Source organism: Amblyraja radiata, chromosome 9 (genome assembly GCF_010909765.2).
Source record: "Amblyraja radiata isolate CabotCenter1 chromosome 9, sAmbRad1.1.pri, whole genome shotgun sequence".
NCBI classification, from domain to species: domain Eukaryota; kingdom Metazoa; phylum Chordata; class Chondrichthyes; order Rajiformes; family Rajidae; genus Amblyraja; species Amblyraja radiata.
Window position 1 is genome coordinate 18,074,270 of NC_045964.1, and position 15,969 is coordinate 18,090,238.

At 45.5% G+C, this 15,969-nt stretch overlaps 1 protein-coding gene across 1 annotated transcript in view; it reads right to left on the minus strand.

Annotated features, from left to right (window-relative positions):
* Positions 1 to 5,996: 5,996 nt before the first annotated feature.
* The window catches only part of LOC116976832 (kunitz-type protease inhibitor 1-like), a 77,758-nt gene continuing 67,785 nt past the window's right edge, over positions 5,997 to 15,969 (minus strand). The window contains exons 7-10 of the mRNA XM_033026804.1: positions 15,866 to 15,916; positions 13,161 to 13,331; positions 9,442 to 9,501; positions 5,997 to 7,317 (exon numbers count right to left, since the gene is read on the minus strand). Coding sequence (XP_032882695.1) covers positions 7,142 to 7,317; positions 9,442 to 9,501; positions 13,161 to 13,331; positions 15,866 to 15,916 — 458 coding nt within the window. The 3' untranslated portion in view covers positions 5,997 to 7,141. The remainder of the gene's footprint in view (positions 7,318 to 9,441; positions 9,502 to 13,160; positions 13,332 to 15,865; positions 15,917 to 15,969) is intronic.

The following is a 15,969-nucleotide window of genomic DNA, read 5'->3' on the forward strand; positions in this document are numbered from 1 at the left end:
TCAAAACTCAATTGCATGTTGGAGAGCCGGGCTGAGGGAGGGATGGAAGCAGAAGCAGCGGCTGGTGAGTCGCTCGCTGCAGCTCCGGCCAAGGAGCAGCCTCAGTGCAAGAGTCGTTGCCGTGAGAGTCCCTGTGCCGAATTCTCCCAGGTGACCGGCATGGATCAGGCTGCGGCTTGGTGCATCCTGGAGGACCGGGCAGTGAATGAGTGTCACCCAGCGCAGCAAGTGAGGCCATGTCCTGCACCCGGCGGCAGTCGGAATTTAAGGATTTGCGGGAAGCGGCTGACATGTGTGAGGCGGGCGAGCGGCAGGAGAGATGTACATGGGTCGCGGAACCGGGGGGGGTAGGGGCTACTTTTTTGGCTAGACATGTTCCAATATCTCCGGCTTTGGATGAGGTGCTGCTGTGCTCTGAGCAACCTGGTCGTGGGTGTTGGAGAGCCGGGACGGATGGAAGCAGAGGCGGGGGCAGATGTGGCCGGGGAGCCGGGGCTGGGAGTGTTTGCTGGGCTGGCGAGTCGCTTGCTGCAGCTCCGGTCATGGAGCAGCCTCAGTGTAAGACTCCAGGGCCGTCGGAAGCGTTGCGCCGCTGCCCTTAGAGTCTCTGCCCCGAATTCTCTCTGGTGACCGGCATGGACCAGGCTGCGACTTGGTGCATCCTGGAGGACAACCAGCGGCTGCTGGAAGTATGTACCAACCACTGGGTAGAAGCGGTGGAAGATAGTGGACTTCAAATGGGGGTGGTTGGAGAAAGCATCCTGTTTGCCAGCTAGATTTGCACTTACTGTAACTGCAGGAAAAATGTTCCCGATGTTGCGGGAGTGCAGAACCAGGGGCCACACACAGTTTAAAAAGACATGGTTGGCCATTTAGGACTGAGATGAGGACAAACTTTCTTCACCCAGAGAGCTGTGAATCTGTGGAATTCTCCGCCACAGGCAGTGGGGGCCAATTTGCTGGATATTTTCAAGAGAGAGTTACATTTAGCTCTTGGGGCTAGCTAAATCAAGGGATATGGGGAAAAAACAGGAAAGTGGTACTAATTTTAGAAGAACACCCATGATCATATTGAATGGCAGTGCTGGCTCGAAGGGCCGAATGTCCTATTCCTGCACCTATTTTCTATGTTTCTATGCTTGAGTATATGGCAATAAAACTCGACCACTTGATTTTGAAGCATTCATGCATGGTGGAGGTATAATGTAGTCATAGAGTGAGACAGTGTGAAAACAGGCCCTTCGGCGCAATTTGCCCACACCCGCCAACATGTCCCAGCTACACTACCTGCTTTTGGTCCATATCACTCCAAACCTGTCCTATCCATGTATCAGTCTAACTGTTTCTTAAATGTTGGGATAGTCCCTGCTTCAACTACATCCTCTGGCAGCTTGTTCCATACACCCACCACCCTTTGTGTGGAAAAAGTTACCCCTTAAAAAGTTACCTCTTAAAAATACTTTAAACAAAAAACATTGAAATCATACTGCTACAATGCACTAAAACATGAATTTAATACATCAAATTTCAAAAACCACCCCTCTCCCACACCCTCCCCCCATTCGGTCGCTCCACTGCATCACCGGGTACCCCCAAGGCCAGTGATCAATGATCGCTCAGCCCCCCCACTTTCAAAATGCTCTGCGGCCCCTGGTTCAGACGGAGAGCACTACCAGATGTGAGCGGGTAACTGAGGCCAGTTGTCTGTGATGTCTGGATCCCAATGCTCAGCGCTTCGTGTTTCGGAGTTGGCTGATGTTATTGATTAGTAATTAGCCTGATTTGTAATTAGTTGACAAAACCTTAATTTATTAATCCGGAATATACAGGGGGATGGGATAAGTGTAATATTAAAATGACATACAAGGTGTCAGGCTGTCTGACACAACATACAGCCCCGCTAACCCATTATTTCCTTCAGTTAAATATTGGGAAGGTAGCACTATTGCCATTTGCCACTCAACTATTATGTTTGTTGACCTCACTGACTATTTCTAAACCCCCCAAATTCCTTTGACAGGTTGAATAGAAATGTCCCCAATCTCGTTTTTTTAATTGAACACGTAGATGAACATCCTCAAGGAGTGTAATCAGATGGTAACTGATTCAGATGCGATGCTTAAGAGCTTGTTCAAAGAAGGGGCATATTTTAAAGGAGTGACAGAGATACTTGTAGGGGAATGTGTGAAGAGGTTATTATTTGTCTTGTTTTAGCTTGAACCAGGACCCTGAGTCCAGCCTTACACCTGGCCCCATATTCTACCCTGATCATAGCTGCTTACCTTCGTAATTGTGCTGATACTGACTCCAACCAACCATGTAATGAATATCATCCATTCTGGAGGTTATATTTTTCTGATGCCATTTAAACTTCACTTGGGTTTCAAACACTTCAATGTACAAGTAATTGGGAATGGGGAGCATTGGAACAAAAATTTGCCCTCGGTACATATTAACTGTAATATAAGAATGTATGCATGTTGGTAGGTGCAATCAAAACAAAGATCTTTTTATCATTGTTGTATGAATATCACAGAAAATATGATGTACTCTCAAGATCACATTAAATAGAATATTATTGCTTAAATATATATTGTTATTAGACTTTGCATTTCGGAAAAGTCCCAGCTGAGAGGAAGACCGCAAAATACTGAAATTATTGGGGGTGCAATGACTTCAAGACAGTTTGTTAAGAAAATGAAGGAAATGGTAACAAAATACATACAGCTGAGTGAGTATAATTTTATGGATGAGAAATTGTGTTCAACCAATTGATTACTTCTTTGACAAGCATGTTAGATAACAAGGAAGCCAATAGATGTAGCAAATGTTGTTATACAACATTTGGTTTGTGAAGTGCCCCATAAAAGATTACCGCATTAGATAAGCAACTGTGGACTTGAACGTTAAAGTTTAAGTCCAGGGGGTCAGATATGGGGCTTTATGTGTTGGCCAGATATATTGTCAGTACAGAGGGGCTAGGAGCAAGGCCAAGTGTGCATCCAGAGTCAAGGTCTGGAATAGTACTAGGTGTGCAGTCAAAGCTGGGACAATGAGTGTTCAACACTGGGAACCTAAGCAGGTAAGCAGCTATGATCAGGGTAGAATAGGGGGCCAGGTTTAAGGCTGGACTCAGGGTCAGGAATGAGAGAAGGTGTGCAACTGGAGTCAGGGTCAGGAGTAGTACCAGGTGTGCAGTGAGACCCAGGTTGGTCAACATGGGCCAAGTGTTTGATTATAATTAATAATTTCCATACATGAATACACAAAGATCATTCATGCGCTGCACCTGTTGATCACCTGTGGAATGTAATTAGGAATGTAATTTAGCCTAACCTTATTCATAGCTAATCCAATTTAAAGTATAAATATTGCATTGAAGTGTAAGTTAAAAGACTAGCTACAGTATGCACCAGATTGCACAATTTCAAGCTGAAAAATGCAAAAGCTCCCTACTAATACGAGGGGGGGGGAACACATTTGTTACATCCTCAAAAAATTCCAGAAGATTAGTAAAGCATGATCTCCCCTTCATAAACCCATGCTGACTTTGACCAATCCTGTCACTGCTTTCCAAATGCGCTGCTATTAAATCTTTAATAATCGACAAGCACCTCACTACCGATGTAAGGCTAACTGGTCTACAATTTCCCATTTTCTCTCCTTTCTTAAAAAGTGGGGTTACATTAGCTCAACCAGAACCTCCACAGGCTATCAAAAGCTTGCACAGAAGACACAAACTGCACGCAGATTCCAAAGGTAGAAATATCCATTTATTAAATAAAAACATTAAAGTTGGGAAGCAAAAATTAAAACAAAAAATTCACAACAAGAAAGTTTAATCTTAAAAAAAGACAATCCAAATACTTGGCGTATGAAATCAGAAATGATACTGAATAATAATCTTTACAAAAGAAAACAAATTATGACTTTCAAAAAAAATACATACAACAAAGGGCCTTGTGTTTGCTGATGTTACCAAAACCAAAACACTTGAGGGGACAATTCAATATTTTCTTTGTTAAATGAAAGCTCTGGCACATATTACTGCATGACAGATAGTGGTACCATTAGTCCTTGTCAAAGGGGAAATTATTTAGCGATTCCTTTATCAATTAATGTCATCCATCTATTATAGACACAACAAGCTGTTGTAACTCAGCAGGACAGGCTGCACCTCTGGAGAAGGAATGGTTGACGTTTCAGCTGAAGAAGGGTATCGACCCGAAACGTAACCCATTCCTTCTCTCCAGAGATGCTGCCTGCCCCGCTGAGTTACTCCAGCTTTTTGTGTCTATCTTTGGTTTAAACCAGTATCTGCAGTTCCTCTTACACACAATGTAATCTATTAAGTGGCTAGGCTTGTTCTTGTATCTATTATTGGTATCATGTAACGTGCCTCCACTCCTTGCCCTTGCTGAAGAGCTTATCCCACAGTTAAGCAACTGCGGCTGCTTGAATTCTGGTATTTAAATGGTCAAACAGCCGTAACTGGTTAAAGTGTGGATTGTTTGGTCAAACTGTTAGGCTGTTTGCTCTAATGCACTATTTAAACCCGATGGAAGAGCAAATGCACTGTTGTAAAATGCACTGTTGCAGTCCAGCCCTGCATCCCATTCATGTTGACTAGATTCTGTAAAGATAATTCATAACGTCACAGGACATTGTGACAGAACCTCAGTGTGCACGCACTTGCTATTGTGCCACCATGCTCTTGACAGTTCACTCTTCACATTACCAGGTGTAGTCAGCCCGACAGCTTCACTGCAGTCTCTCACCAAAATGAAGCCCATTGACATCTTCTCCCAATACCTCTTGATAATTCTTCCAATTCACAGGAGTTCAAATTGCAAAAGGCCAGATACTAATCTCACAGATACTGAGCAGCGTTTGATTTGCACAATCGTGGGGCTCAGTGAAATAATTTCAGACAGAGTGACTGTGGCAATGCAGGAGAGAGAGGGAGAGTGAGGCTGCCAGTCAGTACTAGATAAAGTGAGCAAAGAGGCTTACCCTTAACCTGTAGCCATTATCCACATGCATTTAGCTGTTAGACACCAAGAGTCCCCTGCATTGCTTGATCAGGGTGGGGTGGTCTATTTTCACCCTGCCAACTATCCCTGGGGTTCGATGGGTCAAATATAACACCAAGAGGATTAAAAGGATCTCCAATAACTAAGATATAGGTGTGAGCAGTTGATTGCTAGAATAGTTGTATTTATTAGGGCAGCTGGATTTCTGAAAAAGACAAGAATATAAAAGCCAGCTCTCTGTTAAGTGCCACCCCCTAAACTAGAAGACAATGATAAACAACACACAGGGCCAACCAGACTTGTAGATAGGAACTAATCATTTGCCCTTTGACCAATATGGTATTCTGTGTTTGATGAGTAAACGGGGTTTTTTTTACCAAATTTTCTCTTACAGGAAGCCCACAAATGGATTTTGAAATTCCAGCCCCACCCTCCCTTCTAGTTTTAAAAAGTGAAAAGTGAATGTACATTTTTTAGGTAATGATCATCTGAGCTGTGGTTCCACTTTCCAATTGTTTGTGTGTGGTCAAATGTTTGGGATTTCTCCAGATTGCTGCAGGTAACCTCCAGTAAAAGTGGCCACATGCCTGCTCCCCTCAGGGCTCTCTGTGGACTGGGCTCAGCGGCAATACCTCAGGAGCAAAGATTCACAAGCTGCTCACATGTCATGGAATACGGCTGGGGCGGGAGCAGAGTCAGTGAGGGGGAGGGACGGGTAAAGTGAGAGGCCAACGAGGAGGATAGGGCAGCATGGAAGCAAGGAATGGAGTGGCAAAAGAACTGGGAATGGGGAGGGTCTGGGGAACGGAGAGAAGCGGATGAATAGGAATGTGGAGAGTCAGAGGAACAGAGGAATGTGGAACATCAGAGGAGTGGGGAGGGTCGGAGGAGCGGGGAGGAGAGAGGTTGGAGGAGTGGACAGGGTCGGAGGAGCGGGGAGGAGAGAGATTGGAGGAGTGGGCAGGGTCGGAGGAGCGGGGAGGAGAGAGGTTGGAGGAGTGGGCAGGGTCGGAGGAATGGGGGAGGGTCAGAGGAACCAGGGAGTAAAGACACTCCAGAGGAACAGGGAGGAGCAGAGGAATGAGGATGGCCAGAGGAACGGGCAGTAGGAAAGGTCGGGGGAACAAGGAGTGTCAATGGAACTGGGTAGTGGGCAACGTCAGATGAACTGGGGAGTGGGGAGGGTCAAAGGAAGGGGGTGTGAGGAATGTCGGTGGGTGGGAGGTTATGGACGGCCATCTGGAGGGGTATTAGGGCGAGTCAGCAGACGGGATTAGGAAGGGTTCACCGTGGGAAACAATTTTTATTCCGTGCGAGGTTACAGTGTAGGCGTGTGACCGTATTCAGTGTGAAAGTGAGACGTCAGCACCATCAGCAGCAATGCACAGGTCTGGGGCAAAAATCACAGCGAGGTCCCAACCACCTCAAAATCCTAATTTTTCAACATTTCCTACCCTGCGCCCCAGAAACAGTGCCTTATGCCCCTGTCTCACTTAGGAAACCTGAACGGAAACCTCTGGAGACTTTGCGCCGCACCCAAGGTTTCCGTGCGGTTCCCAGAGGTTTTTGTCCGTCTCCCTATCTGCTTCTACTACCTGCAACCTCCGGCAACCACCTGCAACCTCCGGTAACCGCATGGAAACCTTGTGTGGGGCGCAAAATCCCCAGAGGTTTCCGTTCAGGTTTCCTAAGTGGGACAGGGGCATAACTGTCCGAAAGGTGACACTCTATATGTGCACAAATGGTCAGCAGAAAATGCAAGAAGAGTCCGCGGGTTCAGTGTGGGGCAGTTCTGTGGGTTTTCGGAGTTTAACACGAGTGTGTGGTCATGTAAGGTGGTGGAATGTGGAAGGCACTAAGCCAGCGCTGGATAGAAACTAGTCATCATCCGTGGCAACTGGATGAATGTATTGTCACCGGGTGACTTACAAAACTGGAGCACGCTGGCAGGACATTTTCGCATAAAATCCAGGCACTTGAGAAAACAATGTTACTTGATAATCTACAAACAGGAAGTCAATCTTCAAATCAGACCCGTCCCACCCACCTGCTCCCTCCCCCAGCCCAAAGTCTTTCAAAGGACACCGGAGGCATGGGCAGCTCACGGGTCAGACGGGCTTCGAGTCCAGGTGCATCAGCTTCTTCACCTCTTCCGTGGTGGAACCGTTGGAACTGATCGGGCTCGCCTGCTGCCGGTTCCGCTTCATCTTCAGCAGGTAGAAGATCAGGACGGCAAGCACCACGGCAATGCAGATGACCAGAACCACAGCTATGGCAATGCCAGCTGGAGAGAGGGGGGGGGGAAGATAGAGGCCTTCATCAATCAAGTGTATTGAGTACAGAAGCTGGGAGGTCATGTTGCAGCTGTACAAGACTGGTCAGTTCTGGGCACTGTGTTATTTTTTATTATTTTTTTTTAATTAGAAGTACAATAATGTAGTACATAAGTATCTAATACATAAAGAGATAATAGTTAATTTACAACTTCTTTTTTCAAATTTAGCAGAATAGAACAGAAAATGAGAGTAGTCAAGATAGAGGAGAAAAGAATATCCTAAGCCATAGTGTTGGTTCGTGAGATAGTAAAGAAAACCCAAAGAAAAGGTAGAAGGAGATAGAGTAGAAAAAAAAAAGACATAGAGAGGCAGAAAGGAAATAAAAATAAAGAGATTGAGAGAGATATACCTATTTAATATCTTTATCCACCCTTCACCCGGTTCTGAAACGTTTAATTTCTAAGGCTGTGTTGCACGGGCACTGTGTTATAGGAAAGATGTTGTCAAGCTAGAAAGGGTGTTGAGAAGATTTACGAGGATGTTGCCAGGACTCGAGGGCCCGAGTTACAGGGAGTGGTTGAGCAGGCTGGGAGCTTATTCCTTGGAGCGCAGGACGATGAGGAGTGATCTTATTGAGGTGCACAAAATCTTAAGAGGAATCGATCGGGTAAACGGAGAGAGTCTCTTGCCCAGAGTTGAGGAATCGAGAACTAGAGGACATAGGTTTAAGGTGAGGGGGGGGGATGAAAGATTTAATAGAAACCCGAGGTAATTTTTTCACACAGAGTGGTGGGTGTATGGAACGAGCTGTCGGAGGAGGTAGTTGAGGCCGATACTATCGTAATGTTCAAGAAACTTTAAGCAGGTACATGGATAGGACAGGTTTAGAGGGATATGGGCCAAACGCAGGCAGGTGGGACCAGTGTAGATGGGACATGTTGATCAGTGTGGACAAGTTGGGCCGAAGGGCCTGTTTCCACACTGTATGACTATAGCTCCTGTGTCTGAGGTGAATGTGTAACATTTAGGATAACTAACAGATTCTTCTCTCATGTACTATCCAGTTGGGAAAAGGGGAAGTACAACGGGATCTGGGGGTCCTTGTTCATCAGTCTATGAAAGTAAGCATGCAGGTACAGCAGGCAGTGAAGAAAGCGAATGGCATGTTGGCCTTTATAACAAGAGTCGTCGAGTATAGGAGCAAAGAGGTCCTTCTGCAGTTGTATAGGGCCCTAGTGAGACCACACCTGGAGTATTGTTAGTGAGACCACACCTGGAGTATTGTGTGCAGTTTTGGTCCCCTAATTTGAGGAAGGACATTCTTGCTATTGAGGGAGTGCAGTGTAGGTTAACAAGGTTAATTCCCGGGATGGCGGGACTGTCATATGCTGAGAGAATGGAGTGGCTGGGCTTGTACACTCTGGAGTTTAGAAGGATGAAAGGGAATCTTATTGAAACATATAAGATTGTTAAGGGTTTGGACACACTAGAGGCAGGAAACATGTTTCCGATGTTGGGGGAGTCCAGAACCAGGGGCCACAGTTTAAGAATAAGGAGCAAGCCATTTTGAATGGAGACGAAGAAATATTTTTTCTCACAGAGAGTTGTGAGTCTGTGGAATTTTCTGACCGGTTCTCTGGATACTTTCAAGAGAGAGCTAGATAGGGCTCTTAAAGATAGTGGAGTCAGGGGATATGGGGAGAAGGCAGGAACGGGGTACTGATTGGGGATGATCAGCCAATGAACACATTGAATGGCGGTGCTGGCTCGAAGGACCGAATGGCCTACTCCTGCACCTATTGTCTATTGTCAGTTTCTCCTTAAATGCCAATTGGGCCGAAGGGCCTGTTTCCACACTCTATGACTCAGAGAGAGAGAGAGAGAGAGAGAGAGAGAGAGAGAGAGAGGAAAGGAGCAAAGGAATCCATGGGTCACTCTCCACTACGCCTTCCTCTGTAGCTTCCACGCATACATTCTTCCATCCTCACACCCATAATCCCTCTTTTCCACAACTGCACCGGACCACCCTCCGACCATTCTTCGCATCATTCCCCAAGTCACCCATACTTCTGCCCTCAGCCCCAACCCCCCACCATCTTTCACTGCATTCCTCATTGCCCTAGAATACTGACCGTTTGAAGAGGTTTCTTGCTCTTGTCTCTCAAAGGCCCCTCGGGAAAATACGTCCTTCTCTAAAAAGATAAAAACAGCATTTGGGATACAGCCAAAGTCAACATGCAGTCTACTGACAGTTGTTGGACATGCACGTATTACATGAGTCTCCCTCCATATTGACAGAAGCAATCTTCCGTGGGAGTGGTGCCGGCAGTAGAGCTGCTGCTGCCTTAAGGGGCTGTCCCACTGTAGGAGGTAATTCAAGAGCTCTCCCGAGTTTAAAAAAAAAATCAAACTCGTGGTAAGTACGTAGAATGTATGTAGCGGCTACGACGGAGCTCGTGGATGTCCCTTAGCGGCTCATAACGCTAACGGCAGGTACTCGGGAAACGCGGTAACTGGTGAAGTTTTTTCAGCACTGTGAAAAATGTCCACGAGAGCCCCGAGTACCTACGAGCGGCTATTACCGTAATTCTCCGAGTTCGAATCAGGGGAAACTCGGGAGAACTCGTGAATTACCTCGTACAATGGGACAGGCCCTTAACATATCAGGTGAACCAATTGTTCTTTATTGTCACTTATGCACAGCACATTGACATTCTTATGCACAGCCACAAATCAGTCGCCACAGTTTTGGTGCCATTATAATGAAATAAACAGAAAACACAAATAGTTCCAATGTCCAGTCCACATGTTGAAAGTCCTGGAGCGCCCCCGATCCGGGAAGCCTGAAGCCCCGTGACCCGATGTCCCTCTCCTCTGTCGACCGACTCTGTGTCCCGGGGGCTGCCTCCTGCAGCCGACCTTGAAGGTGCAGGGGGTAATACTCCGGCCCCTCTCCTCCCGGCCCACTCCTTCCATCCGTTGCCGCCAGCGACTCCCTCCTCAACTCTTCAGCCTTTGGGGCTTCCAAGCTTCTGCTGCGTCTGGCTGTTGAATCTTCGTGTCTCAGTGGCTGACGGGTCTTCTTCCCCCTTGTTCAAGTTCCTCGTCCTCAGTGGTCATTGTTCACGGCGGGTCACTTTGGCCACCGGGCTCGCGCTAACTCTCGTCGGCTGTCAGCCGCATCCGCTCCCGTCACGGCTCCGAGCCACTGGCCAGGTCAATTCTCAGTCACCAGATTATTATTTCAGGGCAGTAATTGATAGAAAATTCAGAAATATTACTCTTGCAGTTCAACCAACAGGTAAGCAAACACCAGCTGTTGTCAGGCAACTAAACCACCCTAACAATTAGCGAGCAGTCCTGAGCTACTGTCCATCTCATTGGAGTCTCTCAGACTATCTTGGATTGGACTTTACCTTGCACTAAATATTATTCACGTTATTCCCTTTATCATGTATCTGTACACTGAGGATGCCTCGATTGTAATCATGCATTGTCATTCCGCTGACTGGATAGCACGCATCAAAAGCTGTTCATTGTATCTCGGTGCATATAACAATAAGCTAAACTCAACTTAACCACTGGTTCATATTCTGTGCTTTGAGAGCAGGCCATTTAGCTTGCTCCATTTTGACTTTTCTTGACACTATTCTTTTGGCCATGAGTGAACAGGCCAGAAGGAGTGAGAAACAGACTGATTTATGGAGCCAGGGTACGTGCTTGGCCATTCACAGAATGCAGAACTGGTGCCCAGTTCTGTAATAACCTTCTCTCCTGGTTTTCATGTCGATTTTAAAGGCAGGCATAATTTTTGACACCTCTCTCAGTAGGTATGTTGCAAAACTTACCTTCAGCGGCGCTGCAGTTCTGCCGCTGCCCGTGTGCGCGACTTTGGCGCCTTTGAGAGCGGGGCGGGTTTAAAACGCGATTTTCTCTAGGCTGTTGAAATCGATGTTGTTCAGCCTACTTAGTTGCTGACGGAAAATCGCTGCGAAATTCGTTCGCTGCAGGTATTTTTAAACTAAATTGGGTTATTTAATTGTTATAGTAAATTAAAAATCATCCTCTAAAGCTCTTACGGGACGGATCTCATGTAGGGGACAAGGCAAGGTAGGTTGTTTATTTTTACATTAAAAAGGGCTTCTTAAGATCCCTTTATACAAAATTTTATGTTGCGAGTAGCTGACTTGGGGGCCCATTCAATCCCGCAGTATCTTTCATGCCGACATGGGGTACAAATTCACCGCAATGGCAGCGTTCTAAACCAGCGCGTTCCACAGAATCCCACTTGCAAGCTGATTTAAATGGCCATTAATTTACAGCAATTGAACACTAAATCCCTTCCATTTGGCCTATAAATTAATGTCAATGAGATTTTAAAATCGTTTTATTGTGAATTCTTGTGTGAATGTTCTTTGGACACTTAGGCTATTTAAAAATGTTAATCTTTCCTTAAGAAATGGATAGATGTTTAGATCTAGTATTGAATTTTGGAATTAGCTACAATTGGGTAACTAACTAATTATATGCTTTAATTTCAGGTCATCCAAGTAAGATTGTTTAATATTTGTTTCAGAATGCTTCAATCTATAATAACTGAAAATTTCTTTCAGTTCTCTTAATTTTTAATAAAGTTATGGGCTTTAGACTGTCCTCGATCACAGCTTTTGTGTTAAGTCAATGGAAAATCAATAGGGAACAAGATACTAATTTCCGAGTATGAAAATGGCCAAAACTTTTTTAATACTGAAGATATGAAAGTGAATTAGGTGTCAAATTAAACTTCTTTTTATGCTTTATCTGGTGGGATAAATTGCAGACTTGATTTTTTAAATCTCAAAATGTTGTAACATTGCTACTCTCAGGGAGGAGGTCCCAAAGTAAGTGACAGTCCATGTGATACTTTTACGATGTAACGTCAGAAATGGTGCAACTAAATTGTGACTAGCAAGCTCTCAAAACAATACACTAGCAATTAAATAATCATTCCTGGTGATCTGATCTGAAGAAGGGTTCCAACCCGAAACGTCATCTGTTCCTTTTCTCCAGAGATGGTTTCTGACCTGCTGAGTTACTCCAGCATTTTGGGTCTATCTTTGGTATAAACCAGCATCTGCAGTTCCTTCGTACATCATTTCTGGTGATGTAGGTTGAGTGTACAAAATATCCACGGCACCAATGCGACTGCACTCCTCTTTCTTGAGCTGCACCGAGCGATCTATACTGGGAGCTCCAACCTCATTTGAAGATGGAACCTACTGTTTCGCAGCACTCCCTCAGTACCACATTGAAATATCGGTGAAAGTAAAACCAGGGCAGGACTTGCACAGTGAATGATAGGACCCTGGGGAGTGTTGTAGAACAGAGCGACCAAGGGGTACAAATGCCCAGTTCCCTGTGGTGGTGGCAAATGTAGACAAAGTGGTGAAGAAGCCATCTGGCATGCTTGCCTTCCTCTGGTAGGGCATTGAGTTCATGAGTTGGGATGTCATGCTACTTCTATACAAATTGTTGTTTTTATGCGATAGAAGTGAAAGAGAAAAGTGATTGGGTCTAATACAATACGATACAACTTTATTTATCCCAGGAGGGAAATTGGTCTGCCAACAGTCATAAAACACAACAAGATACATGAAATTAAAGTGCCGAGCGGAAAGTCCAGGATTTGGGTTGTGCAAAGATTGGGGAGGGGGGGTCGATCTGCCCCACAACATAAGGGAGAGAAGTTGTAATGAGATTCTACACAATATGAATGAATGGGAAGGAGGTTGGGTCTCTGGGGATGCTATTCAATGGGTAGGTTAAGTCTATTGGATCGATACCCAATGGGAGTGAATGGAAGGAGCCCTACCTGTCACTCCGCGGCAGGCGGCCATGCATTTGCTTTCCTCCATGAAACGGTTCTCATTGCCATCGCAGCCTCCAAAGGTGAAGCGCTCGCACGACTTGCTGAGGGGGTTGTAGTAGAAGCGGCTGAAGTCTGCGCGGCAGGGGCCGGTCATCGGAGGGTAGGTACAGCGAGCTGGAGAGGCGAGACATCAACGGGAGGGGAGAGAGGGGTTAATCCTCCAAGATGCTAAGTGTAGCTCCCACAACCTTATCCTCATCAGACAATCCTTATCGTGCAGTCTGAAGAAGGGTTTCGACCCGAAACGTCACCCATTCCTTCTCTCCAGAGATACTGCCTGTCCTGCTGAGTTACTCCAGCATTTTGTGTCTACCTTATCAGACAAATCATGTTCTTCATTGAAAGAGAGTCTAGCAGCGATAGAAAAGGATGGACAGAGAGAGATGGAGGCTTCAGTGTGCTTTGTTCCATTGGCAGTTCTTCAGGTAACAAAGCAACCTGTACCTACTCACAGCTAGACGGATTACAGATTAGTTTATTGCCAATTGGTGGCCCACCAGCACCTTCTCGTGGGGGATTAGGGATGGGCAATAAATATTAGCCTTGCCTAGATCGTTCAGTTCCTGTGAACTAATGAAAAAGAAAAAGAAAATGGAGTAATATTGAAAGAAATGAATGAAAGGAAGAATGCAGGGAATTGTAAGATTACACATCAGTCAGGAATAACTTAAGTTGTTCTCCAACAGTATGTTGCTAATTAGAAACGTCATCCACCACACGGATTAAACGTGGGTTCCCAGTACCTCCTCTCCATGCCTCAAATGCCTCTGTTCATGTCTCAGCCTGCCCGACATTTACCTCTGAATGAATGCACTTTGCTTTACTCAGATTCAATCTTGGAAACGATGTAGAGAAGATTAGCCATTGGGAAGATCAATGGATTTGGCTCTCAGTACATATCCCTTTCCCTCGCCATCTTCCCTTTCCTCTGGGCTGAGGCAGAATCAAACATTTTGCAAGCGTGGCATCCTGTTCTATACAAAGCCCAGCCCCAGATCGAGCTTTTAAACCTCCTGCAGTCTCAATTGCCAGAACCAACAGCTTCTGCCGCATCAGCAATGACCAACTCCACCTTGTATCTGCCCATCCAATGCTAAAATACACGCCGGTACCCTGCCTCATAATACCAAGCCGAGCTCTGACTCATGACAGCAGCCCTGGGCCTGGAGTCTGAACTCACGGCTGTGCACTATCTTCAATTTAAAACAAAGGCTCCGATTATGCTGAAACTCTACAGGAATGAAACGGTGATGTCATCACCTTTAGGCTCTGTGTGGAGTCAACCACTGAGACAGCAGCCTGAGAACAGACTGGTGTGAGTAATGTGGTCTCTCAGCACTTAAACATGTGGCTCTGGGCCACGCCTTAATACTTTAGAGATACAGCACGGTAACAGGCCCTTCTGCCCACTGAGCTTGTGCCCAACAGCACTATCAGCATTACATTAGCACTATACTACTCAATAGGGATAATTGACATTTTTTTTACCGAGGCCAATTAATCTACAAACCTGCACGTCTTTGAAGTAAGGGGGGAAACTGGGGCATCCTGGGGAAAACCCACACATTCACAATCTTCTAGGCAGCATTTACAAGAGCTAAGCACCCTTTCTAAATTGTGACATCCAGAATGCAGAAAACATCCGTAATACTACAACGGTTCTTGCTCCTAGACTGTATGTGCCTGTTTGTGAAGCCAAAGATTGCAACTCCAAGAAGCGGTGGCACAACGAACAACAAAACTGAGGCTGATCTGAAGCCCAGATCAGCAGACCAATAATATTACATTGTTCTACTCTGCCATAACTTCTCTCACGCCACAACCAAATTCCTCTCAAGGACCAGTCGCACCCTCTTCTCCCATCAGGCAAAAGATATAGATGTGTGAAAATGTACACCTCCAGATTCTTCCCAGCTGTTATCGGGCAACTGAACCATCCTACCAACAACTAGAGAGCAGTAACAGTGAATTACTATCTACATCATTGGAGACACTCGGACTATCTTTGATTGGACTTTACTGGCTTTACCTTGCACTAAACGTTATTCACATTATTCCCTTTATCATATATCTGTACTCTGCGGATGGCTCCATTGTAATCATGTATTGTTATTCCGCAGACTGGTTAGCACGCAACAAAAGCGTTTCACTGTACCTCGATGAACGTGACAATACACTAAGCTCAAACTATAAAACTGTAGCAGTGTGTTCAGAATTGAATCGAAGATGATGCGGCTCGGGCCTCCCTTTACACTTCACTGAAATCATAATCATGCTAGAGGTCGTTCTTTTAGGAAAGAGATGAGGAGAAATTTCTTTAGTCAGAGGGTGGTGAATTCTTTGCCACAGGGCTGTGGAGGCCAAGTTAATGGATATTTTTAAGGCAGAGATAGATAAATTCTTGATTAGTACAGATGTCAGAGGTTATGAGGTAGAAGGCAGGAGAATGGGGTTAGGAAGGATATATAGATCAGCCATGATTGAATGGCGGAGTAGACTTGATGTGCCGAATGGCCTAATTCTACCCCTATTTCTTATGACCTTACGAGGACATGAAAGTACAGTCAGTAACAGTTCACGTAGGTTTGGTGGATGTGGCTGTCTGATAATGCAGCATGCAGTTTCACTTTGGTTCATGAAAAGTTTACCTTTCTCCTTGGGGATGTTTATGTCCAAGAGCCTGTTGAATCGGTCACTCACTGGAAAACACAGTGCCAAATTAAAGCTGGTTACAATAAACTCCATTAAGCCC